Source organism: Maniola hyperantus, chromosome 18, assembly GCF_902806685.2.
Source record: "Maniola hyperantus chromosome 18, iAphHyp1.2, whole genome shotgun sequence".
NCBI lineage: Eukaryota > Metazoa > Arthropoda > Insecta > Lepidoptera > Nymphalidae > Maniola > Maniola hyperantus.
The window spans coordinates 4,495,360-4,508,710 of record NC_048553.1 but is presented as its reverse complement, the minus strand read 5'-3'; the positions used below and the strand labels follow the sequence as shown (position 1 = coordinate 4,508,710).

Sequence of the window (13,351 nt, the reverse complement as noted above, 5' to 3'; positions counted from 1 at the left end):
TTGTTTTAATTTACTCCGCCATATTATGTTGCCCTATTGTTATCATTTAACCCTAATCTAATTAATGGCAAGGATAAGTTATTATGAGCGAGTCTGGCTACAGTGATCGCAAAACAAGTACTTATTATGGCGGATTAAATAGGCACTGAGATCTACTTTGCACAGTCACACGGCACACCTGACGCCACACTCCTCAGCTACAGCTCTGCAACCTCCGAACTTGTGTCCTTACCTACCCGCGCAGACAGTCGTGTTGTAACTTCATAATGGACTATAGACTTGTTTTCGGATTACTGTAAACTGTAATTGAGTTTATAATTGATTTTTTTATAGATGCATAGCCGATATTAATAAGCGATACCTATGTTACATTTAATAAGCAACATCGGCATTTGATTATTCAGTTATGGCTAAAAACCGCAATTCGGTTACAATACGTCTTGAAACGCAACTACGTGGCCGAGTGGAGTGAACGTGAGAGATTACGAGCGAAGCGAGCCGCTGACACGTGATGCTGAATGAAGGGAAGACGAAACGAGGCTTCTGGCGTAGGACATTTTAGTCAAATGCGATCGATGCACCTAAGTTTAACCAACTGCCGGCCACATCTGTAGCCGGCTTTAAGCAATCACAATTTGACTTCAGCTTTCAAGTGGCTGGCACATGGCTGGCATGTGCCCTGCTTTTGAAAACAGTTCAATTAAAAAATAACAACATCATGTTTGTGCCCGGTGGGCTTCTTTGTAGGCCTTGCTAGCCATGTAGGGCGTGTTTGGAACCCTCAAGTTTATGCAATTTCTATTAGTTAATAATAATAATTATAATCAAAAAGTACAATGTTACCCATTTTCAATAAATGTTTTGAGTTGAACAGATTTGTTGAACAACTATTTAGCCTTTTTAATCTGTCTGACGCGTAGATAGAGTACTGGTAGATTGAAGTACTGTGTAACCGCGTATGAGATAGCGATAGCTCGACGTAACGATGAATAACACGACGATTTTTACCATTGTTAAGTAGTCAACATTTATATTAACCTATCAAAAATATTTGTATTAAACGTTTTTTATGTGAAAACAAGTAAATAACTAATGAGAAATACAATTACGCCACGAATTCTCAAAGTTTGTTTTGCAACTAAAGTTGCATTCCTTGTATGTATTCTTGAAACCAGTTAGACGATAAGGGACAATAAATAGGTTAGCTGCGTCTCTGTTTATCACATTAGTAACTTAATATGTGCTCTCTTTTTAGTGTGAATGAGAAAGCAAACGTTCTTGTATCTACCTTTATTACTCCATCTGTGGTCTGACGATGTTATTGCATTGTTATTGGCTAGGCTTTGTCTAACTCTAGAGTCTAAACTACACTGGCTGTACTAGTCTGCTGTGGTCTAAATTGTATTATAATTTTTTGCAAAAGTTATCACAGAATTCACAGACCAAATTTATTTTCACATTTCTCTTGGGTAATAAATTAAAATGGATGGAATATCTAGCTACAGCGTATTTTTGGCAGCTCACAAACCACAACTAGTGCTTTCTGGCGTCCCAGAGCATTTTTGGCCAACTTTATGTAAGAAACTTAAAGATCAAATATTCGACTCTGGTGTATCGTTTCAATTGGTAAAAATTGACTACGAAGATGTTGAGAAAGAGCCTTTCGATCCTCTATGGAGCGTTATTTCTATTAGAGACATTGATAGAACAGATTCCAGTAATATTTATCTCATCGATCACGCGTGGACTTTCAAGGCGAACAGCATTCGAAATAACCTAAGAAACGTACCGGCTCTGCTAGAAAGAATGTGTAATTTAATGCAGATTACTTCAGAAACAACGGAAGAACAGATAGACGAGGTGTCAAGGAATGTTTGGAAATATGCCAACACATATGCTGTTGAAAGTGAGCAGCTGTCAGTAGAAGACAGAGTGCCAGTGTGGTATGTTATGGACGAACTAGGTTCGGGCATCACTCATTCGGATAGTCCAAATTTTCGCATGGTGCCTTTCATACATGTCCCAGAGCAACTTACTTATACTTTACTTTTTCCAATAGAGAATGTTGATGAAGGGGATATTGTCACAAGGAATTTTGTTGAGGGCCAATATTCGGACCCACTACAAAGAGAAGCAATGCTTATTCCATGGAGATATTATGAGCACTTTGATGAAAGCTTCAGTCAAGAGGAGCCTGATGTAAATTATTTTTTATCGGGTCACATTGTGGAAACTCTTCCAGAATTAGAACTGTTGACAGACAGAAAGCCACTAAGCAAACTCAAAGTGTATTCAGCGTATGAATACATTAACCAGTATTTGACTACCCCTGAATTTGAAATAGTTGACAATGAAAATGATGCAGATATTCTATGGTTTGTAAATCATTTTAAGACTTACAAGGAATTAAGTATTAATTCTCCACAAAAGTTTATAAATCAATTTCCATTTGAATATGTTATTACCATCAAGGATCTATTAGCAATTGTAGCAAGGCGAGTTCCAGAAACCAATATTGAAATGAATGAACTTGAAACCTTGCCAGTTTGGTTGCCAACTACATTCAATATGAAAACAGAACTGCCTAAACTGGTAGCATATTATATGCAAAGGAAAACACAAGGTTTGGACAATCATTGGATATGTAAACCATACAATCTTGCTAGAGGTCTAGACACTTACATTACTGATACCTTAGATTTCCTGTGCCGGCTACCTCTATCTGGACCTAAAATAGCTCAAAAATATATAGAAAACCCTGTGCTTTTTGATAGACCTGATGTAGGAAAAGTAAAGTTTGACATTCGTTATGTGATCCTATTAAAATCAGTGAACCCCACAGAAGTTTATGTTTATAATAACTTTTTCTTAAGATTTTCCAATAACGCTTTTGCTATGGAAAACTTTGAAGATTATGAAAAACATTTCACTGTGATGAATTACACTCAAGGTGCACCTCTGTTTAGGTTACTGTGTAAAGACTTTAAAGATGCTTGGTCTTATCAGTATGAGAACTATGACTGGGCTGAAGTAGAAAAATCTATTTTCAATATGATCTCAGAATTATTTATTGGAGCTACTTCAAAAGAGGCTCCATGTGGTATTGCAAAGAGTCCACAATCAAGAGCAGTGTATGCTGCAGATATCATGCTCAGCTGGCAGAAGTGTAATAAAGATGAACTTATGCAACCTAAGTTATTAGAAGTAAACTGGATGCCAGATTGCCGTAGAGCCTGTGAATATTATCCTGATTTCTATAATGACATATTTTCAGTATTATTTTTAGATAAAGATGTAAGCACATGTACTAAGATTTTGTAAATATGTAATGTAAAAAGTTTGTTTATCATCATCCCATTGTGAACCCTACTTAATCAATTAATTAAATTCTTCTAGTGTTCTTATAAAATGATACACAAAGATTTGTTAATTATTTTATTTATAACTAAACAGAAGACATCAATTATAATTATATCACTAAAGATTGCTTGATTTAATGAAGTAATATATTACTAGCATAAATATTATATAAATAATGTTGTGTTTCATCAATTTTTCTGTAATATCCTTCTATCATCATCTTGTATAGAGCCAAATGGATTATCATCGTCAACATCTCTATGACTCAATAGAAATAATACTACGAGAATGGCAATAAGCACAAAGAGCATGATCCAGTATCGTCTATAAATGCCACCGGCTCCTCTGACACGGGATGAAGGCAGGGTATTTCTGAAAAGTATATTAATATTGGTGCTTATTTGGTTATACACAAAATCTAAAATTGATAGATAGAACTTTTAGACCTGTTCATTTTATTTGGGGATCGTGTACAAAATATGAATTAGCATCATTGCCAAATTATGTTAGAAATAGCTTAGTTTAAAATTTACATCTATTTTCTAATCTTTTTATAATATTAAATGTTCAAAATATATGTGTTACTCACTTCCACCATCTGCTGATCCATGCAAAGGTTGATTTCTGTTTATATTTATTCTCATCATGGTCATAGTTTGTTAGTGGTTTTTGATCCAATGACTTAAATCCTTTTCTCGGTGCTTGAACACCTAAATCAAAGAAAAGCAATTCACTAATTATTATTATTCAATTATTAATAAAAAAATAGTGTTCACTGAGGCTAGATGTGATTGTTTTGCGATAAGCCAAAGCCCTTTTCATTAATGATAGGGGTTTCTCAACATGCTACTACTAAGAGTATGTTTTTACATTTACATCAATTCATATAAGAGAACATTGAGAAATAATAATTACTAATGTAGGGGCGGTAGAAGTAAAACTCGAGGATGAGTAGTAAATCTATATTCTTCCCTTACATAATATTAACAAATAAACGTACACAACAAAATCGGATCCTAAGCTAGAATGGACTGCTAGGCTATAGCGTTCGTAACCTCGACTGGTTGTCAGAGTGGGCTGCAGGTAGCTACCTCACTCCTTAACCCTACTGGTCTTAGAGGACTGCTAGGCTATCACTCTAAGGCCAGCTGCTAGGCTGTGAATCGATGTTGTACTCGCGGGCGTGCTCTTATATACACACAGATCCCTGCGCCTGCGTAGGTGGTGACTCAATGACGTATTGTAGAACGGTGCAGTTAGTAGTGTGCGGGTGAGAAAGTATCTGGCGGGCGCGCGGACGGATAGTTTGTTACACTAATAAAATGGAAGAAATGTAAGGCCAAAGTTGGTTAACCCACCCAGTTTCACTTGGATCAAAGTAGATTAACCATTAAGATTGATAAGTACTGACCTGTCACAATTAGACCACACCAATCGTAAAAGACAACTTCAAATTGACTCAAAAACAAATCTGATCAGAATTTTTTTATTATTGTGTAAAGTACCTTGCAAAGCATCACTCCTTTTGACAGAAGTGCCATCATAAATATTGACAGGTTCATCTGGAATTTGTACAATGGAATGTGGAGTGCTACTTGTAGACTGGTTGGTAGACTCATCATCACTCGCTCCGACCGGAGTGCCTCTCTGCTGATCAATTGAGTTTGCAAAGAACTGTGATTGGTTTGGTGATTGGCTGCGTCTGCCCGCTGCACCTTTCAAGTCTTGGTCCTCTGAAAGCTATTATTAAATCATGTAGTACATAAAACACGGTAGTAAGAATAAAAAAATTGTACCATTTATGGCTGAAATAATCTATCTATAAACAATTAATATTGCACCATCCATCCATCACCATTTGTCCTCCAAACACGAAAGGATTCTAAGTAATCAATATCAAATCAATCAATATTTAAGATACCGTGAATAGTTATTAAACCTTCCAGTATTTAAACAAGTGTAATATTCAAATTAAACTAAATACTAACCAAAGGCAGACCAAGACCCGCTCTGGCCCAGTTGACACCAGCCAGCTTTTCCCTAAGCACATCAGCCACAGGGGACACAAGGTTCTGTGGTGGGAACACAGGAGTTGCGCAGGAGGGGCACTGGTAACCTGCAGGCGCAGTAGTGCGAGGCAAGGCTCGATATCTTTGCTCGGCACATTCCCAATGAAATACATCTAAAATTAAACGGTTAAGTAATACTTACAGTTATGGTAATATGGTACCAGAGCAAAAAGTAGCTCTTTTAAATCATATACCTAGCAGTAGGTATATGATTTACAAGTACATAAACAGAGAATACACAAAAGTTTACATGTATTCCTATATAATCACTAAAGTAACATTAAAATTGCAAATACTTACGATAACAAGTGAGTCGAATACATTCCCCTTCTGATAGAGTTTTTGTACATATTTCACAAATGGGATTATAATCACTGTCTTGCAACCATTGAAGGTATGACTGTATGATGCACTAGAATCAATAAAGCACACTTGTTATAGGTGGTCACTAGTCACAGACATTAACACAATTAAATCCAGTGATAATTACCTTTGGATGGTTTGTGACCATACAATATTCACAAACATTTACACGGTGTTCGAAACAAAATTGATTCGTCACCCTTCGTTTTGGACATTTGCAGAGACCCATTATACCTCCGGACTTTAAAATTACATGAGTTAATATAAATTTCAGTAGTAATTAATTATTTAAAATAAGATTCAATATTTTCAAAGGTTTTGGTATTCGGCCCTTGTTGTCAATCTGTCAGCCACGTAAATGGAGATGTCATTTCATTGACATTCTTACAATCCGTTCGTAAACGTAATTTCAACCACTCATTCATTCATTTGTCTATGGTAACAAGAGTTATAATCTGAGTTCTGTCAAATTTACACTTCACAGTTGTCAAAATTAACAAAATATTTCCAATGGAAGTCCATTTATTTATATTTTCTAATAAATAATCAATTTTTTACTATTAAAATGGCTTCCAAATTACTAGCACTTAGAAGTGTTTTAATTAAGCCCCTAAGTTTGGTTGTAAATACAAACCCGCTACATCAAAATACTGTGTATAACCTCAAAAAGTTTAGTACTAGCTCAGTAGTTTCAATTAATTTCTTCAATAAATGTAAGTATTCTTCCTTATATTTTTGTACTTATTTAGTATGGTTATATACTTATCTATTTCGTTTAATTCTAGTACCCGCGGAAAAATTATGGAAGTCAGTTACTTCAGTAAGCAATGCAGGAGCGAAGAAAGGTCGTGGTAAAGGTGCCGGGCGGATTCGGATTCGAGATTTGAATCGCGGACAGATGATTGGTGTGGGCAAGATTAACATGCTGTGGCCTGGCTTGTCTGCACCAGTCATAAGGGGGAGAGAATTGCTTAAGCAGCAACGCCTTCCCGATGACCCAGAAAGGTAGATATTCTAAATGTTTTAAGGGTTATTTATTTCAAAAACCTGTTTTATTTCAAATAGCCCTACCTCTAGTCTAAACCATCGTTCCCACTTGTCATTTGTCCAGATCCTCCAGCTGACAACAAATTTTTATGAAGCTATTTACACTTGTCAGAAACCAATTTTGTGTCAAACTGTACTGCCACTAAAATATCAAGCAACAAATAACAAGTGGGAAGGGGGGATAAGGCTTTAAATTAATTGGTAATTTCAATTATTTTTAACCAACTGCCAAAGAAGAGGTTCTTAATTTTCTACATTTATCAATATAAAAACAACACACAATGTACCTATATCAATCAAAGTCGAAGTTAAAACTGCAATTTAAATACCTATAAAAGTTGGGACACCAAAGCAAGAGGACTTAAAAGTTTTAAATTGCATTCTTAATAAAAAAGAAAAATTTCTTTATAACAAAACAAATTAAATATTGTGCTAATTTCTATTATTTATAAAAATATATTACAGAATGGAAAAGCTGATTAAGCTCAGAGATTCAATGACGAAATTCCGAAGATTAAAACTTAGCCCCATTGAAAGAGGTTGGTCAGGCTCAAGCATGCCTGGCCGCAGTATTGGACCCCCAGATCCAGTTGGAGATGGTAATTATTCAATGTTTTTGTGAATATCTTTGGACTGTGAAAAGATTAGAGCAGACAGATAGACAAACAGACACACTTTCACATTTAAATTAATATTTGTATGGATTAAGTGTTTTGTTTGCTTGACAATAATTTAACCTGAGTAATTTTCTTTTCATGAAGAGGAGTTCACTGGTTTTGACACTAAAGTCCTTCAACTCAGATCTTTGCTCATCATGAAAGGAAGTCTTGGGCGCACCAGAAATTTTCAAGCTATGGTAAATTTTAAAATTATTTAATAATACTATTTCTTAGAAGCAAAACTTAAAAAAAGAAGCAAACTGACAAATTACAGAGGATTTTTTATAACAACGACTTTATATAAACAACAATACTTTTATTTTAAGAGATTTGTAGTACAAAATAAGAACTATATATACAATATAAAGTCTAAATATATAAAAGGAAAAGGTGACTGACTGACTGATCTATTAATGCACAGCTCAAACTACTGGACGGATCAGGCTGAAATTTGGCATGCAGATAGCTATTATGACGTAGGCATTCGCTAAGAAATAATTTTTGAAAATTCAACCCCTAAAGGGGTGAAATAGGGGTTTGAAATTTGTGTAGTCCACACGGACGAAGTCGCGAGCATAAGCTAGTACTTACATAACTTTTTTGCATTGATTGTATTTTTGGCACCATTGGCATGTCATGGCACAAAGGCAAAATTTGTACAGTAAGTAGATTAGGCAAGCTATCTATATATAGTTTGGTAACATAGTAAGAATTAACAGTACCTAAAAAAAACTGTTCTTGTTTAAGGTTGTCACAGGCAATGGTCAAGGTTTGGCAGGATTTGGTCTTGGAAAATCCAAAGAAGTACCAGCTGCTTTAAGAAAAGCTAAGAACAGGGCTGGAAAGAAACTCATGCATTTTGAAATATGTGATGGACATACAGGTGAAGTATTTAGTTTAGTTAGTTTAGTTTTAGTTTTAGTGCATTGTTTTACTAATTATAATATAGGGAGAGTAAGTTATGATGGCTTTTTGGTTGCGTGCAAATCTCTATACTAAAAGATGGGTCTGGATAATATAGAGTAGTGTTAATAGAATAGTTTCTTCCAACATTGTGAAAGGATTAGGTATTTGCTCAATTTTAGTTAGTTTTTCACAGAACCTAATATTCCTAGTTGTAATGATCGTTTTTAGGGTTCCGTACCTCAAAAGGAAAAACAGAACCCTTATAGGATCACTTTGTTGTCTGTCTGTCTGTCAAGAAACCTACAGGGTACTTAGCGTTGACCTAGAATCGTGAAATTTGGCAGGTAGGTAGGTCTTTGTAGCTGACATTCGAGGAAAAATCTGAAAACCGTGAATTTGTGGTTCTTCTTCTTCTTCTTTGGGGCTATACAGGTCCTTGCTATCCTTGAATCACTACGACCGTCTCCGATCTATTGTGTTTGCCTCAACTTCACACTTCCTTGTCAAATCCTGTGGCCGCCAGATACAGCAGCACCTTGAATTTGTGGTTACATCACACAAAAAAATTAGATTGTGGTCACAAACTTAATAATTAGTATTTTCAACTTTCGAAGTGAGATAACTATATCAAGTGGGGTATCATATGAAAGGTCTTCACCTGTATATTCTAAAATAGATTTTTATTTATTTTTATGCATCATAGTTTTTGTAGTACGGAACCTCGTTGCGCGAGCCTAACTCGCACTTGGCCGGTTTTTAATTTATTTCCAACTTATTGAAAACTTTATTTCCAGTATTCCATGACTTCTTCACTGCATTTGGAAAAACTAAAATCTATGTTCAGAAAAAGAATAAGGGATATGGATTGAGCTGTCATAGAGCGATCAAGGAGATCTGTCAAGCGATAGGCATCAAAGATCTCAGAGCCAAACTTGAGGGCTCAAACAACTTGCAGCATATTGTTAAAGCTTTCTTCATTGGATTGTTACAACAGGTACATCCATACTAATATTATAAATGCGAGTGTGCCTGTCCGTTACCTTTTCACAGCCTGTTCTTTACTTTTTTTTAATTTTTATTCGTTATAGGCGCACGCTTGACAACGATCACACCTGATGGGAAGTGATGATGTGGCCTAAGATGGGACGCGTTTGCCTAGAAGGTGCCTATTCACTTTTGTTTTAAAGATACCCGGATTATAATTGACAGGAAACACTGATCTAGGAAGAGTATTCCAGACCCTAGCCATGCGTATAAGGAATGAAGACGCAAAGCGTTTTGTACGCGAAGATGGAATGTTGACGACATAGGGGTGGAAACACGCCCGGTGTCTTGCGGTACGGTGGTAGAAATGTGAGGGAGGGACAAGATCGAACAGCTCCTGAGCACACTCTCCAAAATATATCCTGTAAAATACTGATAGGCCGGCAACTTTTCGGCGGTGATCAAGACTCTGAAGCTTCCCCAAAAGTGGCGAATCTTTGCCTATAAGTCTCCTTACTACATAAATTATAGTGTTTTTAAATCCACATTGACAACAAATATGTTATAATTGAAAATAAATATTGGTTGTAGTTCTTGAAAAATGTTCGCATATTATCAAAAACTTCAATAAACCAGTTACTTGACGTTTATTAATAATTGGCAAGAAAAAAATATGCATCTCCTAATAACTATCATTTTAATAAGATTTTTTTAAATGTATATACCTAATGTGTATAGAATATAGATGACCCATTCAGTGTTGTTTTTATTATTTTTTAAATAATGAATCACTCAGTTGAGTCTGGAACATTATAAATTGTATTTGCTTAAAAGTTCATTTCAATACTTTATTTCAGAGAACACATCAACAACTAGCCGAAGAGAAGAAACTTCACTTGGTCGAATATAAAACAGAAAACGAAGAATACCCCACCGTAGTGGCCACTCCTAGTTACGTCAGAACCAAAGAGGAAATCCCCAAAGACGAGACATTAGATTTCATTCAATATGTTATGAACGATAGAGTCATACTCAAAAGAAAGAAGTTCCCCCGTTTCTATGAGACGATGCCCCACTATCAGATTTATCTCAAGAAATACGAGAAGTACAGGAACCATGAAAAAATTCGATTGAATTTAAAAACTGAGTATGGTGAAGTTAAAAGCTTTTTAAACGATAAGTATCCTGAGCCAAAGGAGAAGAATAAGGAAGCATAGATAATTAAATAATAGGCAATAGTTTAGATTAAATATTTGTATTATATTTAAATAAATAATTAAAATAACCCTATTATTCTTTTTATCATATTAAAAAAGCTGTGATAGCCTAGTGGTTAGGACGTCCGCCTTCTTATCGGAGGTCTTGGGTTCGATCCCGGGCACGCACCTCTAACTTTTCGGAGTTGTGTGCGTTTTAAGTAATTAAATATCACTTGATTTAACGGTGAAGGAAAACATCGTGAGGAAACCTGCATGCCTAAGAGTTCTCCATAATGTTCTCAAAAGTGTGTGAAGTCTACTAATCCTCAAATGGCCAGCGTGGTAGACTATGGCCAAAACCCTTCTCACCCGTGCTCTGTAGTGAGCCGGCGATGGGTTGATCATGATGATGATTATTTTATCGTGTGTACGTCGAAGCTCAAAGCATATCTGTGTTGTCATCAAAGGCAACTTTGTCCCCAGTAAAGCGTCCTTTAAAAATAAAAGCAACACAGTCAGATAACTTATTTATTTACTAGCATCTATTTTGTTACAAAAAGAGATACAATTTTTATTGATAGTAATTTTTCTAACATTACAGTTTTACTTCACTAGCCTATAAAATATCACTCGTGAAATATTATTATCGCTAGCTTGATATACCTAAATAAAAAAAAATATACATAGGAATTCTAATCAAAACGCCAAAAATAGAGAATTCAGTTATATGCAATTAAAAAAATAAAATTTTAATATTATTGTTACTACTGTTTTTTTCATGGCACCCGACGATCTTTCAGTTATGAAATAAAATTATAAAAAATATTTACACCTATTTGGGTACCGCAGACAGATGGCCTGTATGGACCCTTATTAATCCTAATAATAAGCAACTAAATGCTTCAAAATGCTAATCCCAGTCATTGGAACATCAAGCACCAATATTTAGGCTGAGACAAACAGAACGCGAGACGACTACGTCGTGCGACTTTAGATAAAGTATGTCTGAAGTTGAGAAACTGCTTAAATACTCGTAAGGGACAAATTATAAATTAGCGTTTTTATGGAAATTTTGGTTTGATGGCGCAACTTGCTTTTTTCAATTATATATGTATGAATGTAGTTCTATCCATATAAAATCCAGACTATACTTCATCCAAGGGCACGAAGGTAGGTAACCTGTTTCATATAAGTTGTAAAACATAATGCACGTAAACAAGTAGTCCTATCTGAACAAGAAGCGTACTGCACATTGTACAAAAACAGATTTTAGCCGGGCTTGTGCATTTAATCCTTTGTATGTGACCTGCGCAACCATGTTGCAAATTCAGCTTGCACTAGTTGTTTTGCGCGCATTATGTAAACAGTCAAATGCATGAAGGAATTTAAATTTTCCGTCGCGCGTTGTGTGTGCTACATACTTTAGTATCAACAAACACGAGCGAAATTGAAGCAACGCTTGCTTATTTGATATGACAAGTTCTAAAAATTAAAATTAAGTATTATACATCATCATATTTATCGGATTTGTATAAAAATATATCACATCTTAAAAAACCTTGCTCTCTGCTATAACATAAGTAGGTACTTTATTATCTTAAATAAAGTCAGTGACTTCATTTTAACGACATGTACTACATACTCGCAATTTTTTTTTTACATTTTTTAATGAAATACTACATTTTCCTCAACTTATTCTTGTGTGTTCTTTTTCTGAAGATCAATCAGTAGAATCTGAAATGAATTAAAAACAAAAAAGTTATTTATTCTGCTGAAGCCTAGAATTTTAATCATCATCATCATAAGATATGGTGAAATTAAAAATAGGTAATATACCAATAACTAAAAACTAGTGGTTCGCCGTGCCCGCACATGCCCCCCAGCACGTCCGGGGTGGCCAGCGGCGTCACAGTAGGGCCCGGAAAGTGCAGCTGCAGGCCCGCGCCGCGCCGCCATGTCGCGGCCTCGGTTAGCAGATCTCACCTGTGGGGCGGCGCCACTTGTCGGCGTGGTCTCTGTGCAGATGCGGCGCCAGGTGCGCGCGTACGCCGCCCAGCACGTCCGCGGCACCCGCGGCGGCCAGCGCCAGCGGCGTCACGGCCGCGCCGGGCAGGTGCCGCAGCACGCCCGCGCCGTGCCCGCGCCGCGCCGCCACCGCCATCGTGGCTGCCTGCTCCGCAAAACCCTGCGATACAATAGGTCTTACACTAGTACGCTTAAACATTATTAGAAGTATGCGCTAACTACCCAGACCTACCCTGTCCTTCCTAACCTTTGGTTACCGTAAATGTAAATACATCTACATCTCGACAACGTTGATAGATTTTGAGTATCGAATCACCTCTTACCTCTTTAACAGTGTTGTAGGCACTGGCGACCCCCTCTCGTATATCGGCTGGTTGTCGCGAGGGGTCGCGGCGACGTCGACGGGACCTTCTCTCGTGCGCCTCGGTGAGGGGTAGCGATGGACTTGGGGTCAACATGTCAAACGCTGTTTCTGCTGTAGCCTGAAATTAAAGTGAATTTATTTTACACCGAGCAAAAGGGGCACCGCACCATTCAAGCAAAATTGAAAAAAAATCTAATCAAGTCAAACTAGTGACAGTGATATCATATAAGGGATTCCTTTTTTCCTTTTGAGGTACGGAATCCTAACTAGACCATGTATAGCTCTGATCGCGCTTTCTATGGCATCGCATACACATCAAATATGGTTGAGTGTTCAGAGAAAAGAGCGACAGTAATATTAATTATTCGATCTCAT

At 36.5% G+C, this 13,351-nt stretch overlaps 4 protein-coding genes across 4 annotated transcripts in view; 2 read left to right on the top strand and 2 right to left on the bottom strand.

Moving 5' to 3' along the window:
- Nucleotides 1–1,389: 1,389 nt before the first annotated feature.
- TTLL12 (Tubulin tyrosine ligase-like 12) lies at nt 1,390–3,995 on the top strand. The gene has a single exon (XM_034978189.2). It carries the CDS (start codon nt 1,483–1,485, stop codon nt 3,319–3,321), a length of 1,839 nt encoding a protein of 612 aa, XP_034834080.1. The 5' UTR covers nt 1,390–1,482; the 3' UTR covers nt 3,322–3,995.
- On the bottom strand, nt 3,549–6,154 carry LOC117990710 (zinc finger protein-like 1 homolog). Its single transcript, XM_034978192.2, has 6 exons — nt 5,920–6,154; nt 5,730–5,841; nt 5,349–5,542; nt 4,866–5,100; nt 3,950–4,070; nt 3,549–3,732 (listed from the first exon to the last, which is right to left on the bottom strand). Exons 1-6 carry the CDS (start codon nt 6,019–6,021, stop codon nt 3,549–3,551), a joined length of 948 nt encoding a protein of 315 aa, XP_034834083.1. The 5' UTR covers nt 6,022–6,154.
- A 112-nt stretch (nt 6,155–6,266) lies between these two features.
- On the top strand, nt 6,267–10,674 carry mRpS5 (mitochondrial ribosomal protein S5). Its single transcript, XM_034978190.2, has 7 exons — nt 6,267–6,505; nt 6,578–6,797; nt 7,305–7,438; nt 7,601–7,695; nt 8,246–8,381; nt 9,199–9,398; nt 10,246–10,674. Exons 1-7 carry the CDS (start codon nt 6,358–6,360, stop codon nt 10,603–10,605), a joined length of 1,293 nt encoding a protein of 430 aa, XP_034834081.1. The 5' UTR covers nt 6,267–6,357; the 3' UTR covers nt 10,606–10,674.
- Nucleotides 10,675–11,101: 427 nt separating this feature from the next.
- Atg2 (Autophagy-related 2) overlaps nt 11,102–13,351 on the bottom strand; it is a 29,499-nt gene continuing 27,249 nt past the window's right edge. The window contains exons 36-38 of the mRNA XM_034978188.2: nt 12,936–13,094; nt 12,571–12,772; nt 11,102–12,321 (exon numbers count right to left, since the gene is read on the bottom strand). Of these exons, the coding sequence (XP_034834079.1) occupies nt 12,308–12,321; nt 12,571–12,772; nt 12,936–13,094 (375 nt within the window). The 3' untranslated portion in view covers nt 11,102–12,307. The remainder of the gene's footprint in view (nt 12,322–12,570; nt 12,773–12,935; nt 13,095–13,351) is intronic.

Excerpts from the sequence above, each read along its gene's own strand:
- LOC117990710 (XM_034978192.2), bottom strand. The coding sequence starts at position 6,021 with ATGGGTCTCTGCAAATGTCCAAAACGAAGGGTGACGAATCAATTTTGT. Across the intron at positions 4,071-4,865 it reads AAGGAGTGATGCTTTGCAAG|GTGTTCAAGCACCGAGAAAA; the intron begins GTACTTTACACA and ends TCTTTGATTTAG. Across the intron at positions 3,733-3,949 it reads TGGATCAGCAGATGGTGGAA|AAATACCCTGCCTTCATCCC; the intron begins GTGAGTAACACA and ends TATACTTTTCAG.
- TTLL12 (XM_034978189.2), top strand. The coding sequence starts at position 1,483 with ATGGATGGAATATCTAGCTACAGCGTATTTTTGGCAGCTCACAAACCA.
- mRpS5 (XM_034978190.2), top strand. The coding sequence starts at position 6,358 with ATGGCTTCCAAATTACTAGCACTTAGAAGTGTTTTAATTAAGCCCCTA. Across the intron at positions 8,382-9,198 it reads AATATGTGATGGACATACAG|TATTCCATGACTTCTTCACT; the intron begins GTGAAGTATTTA and ends CTTTATTTCCAG. Across the intron at positions 9,399-10,245 it reads TCATTGGATTGTTACAACAG|AGAACACATCAACAACTAGC; the intron begins GTACATCCATAC and ends ACTTTATTTCAG.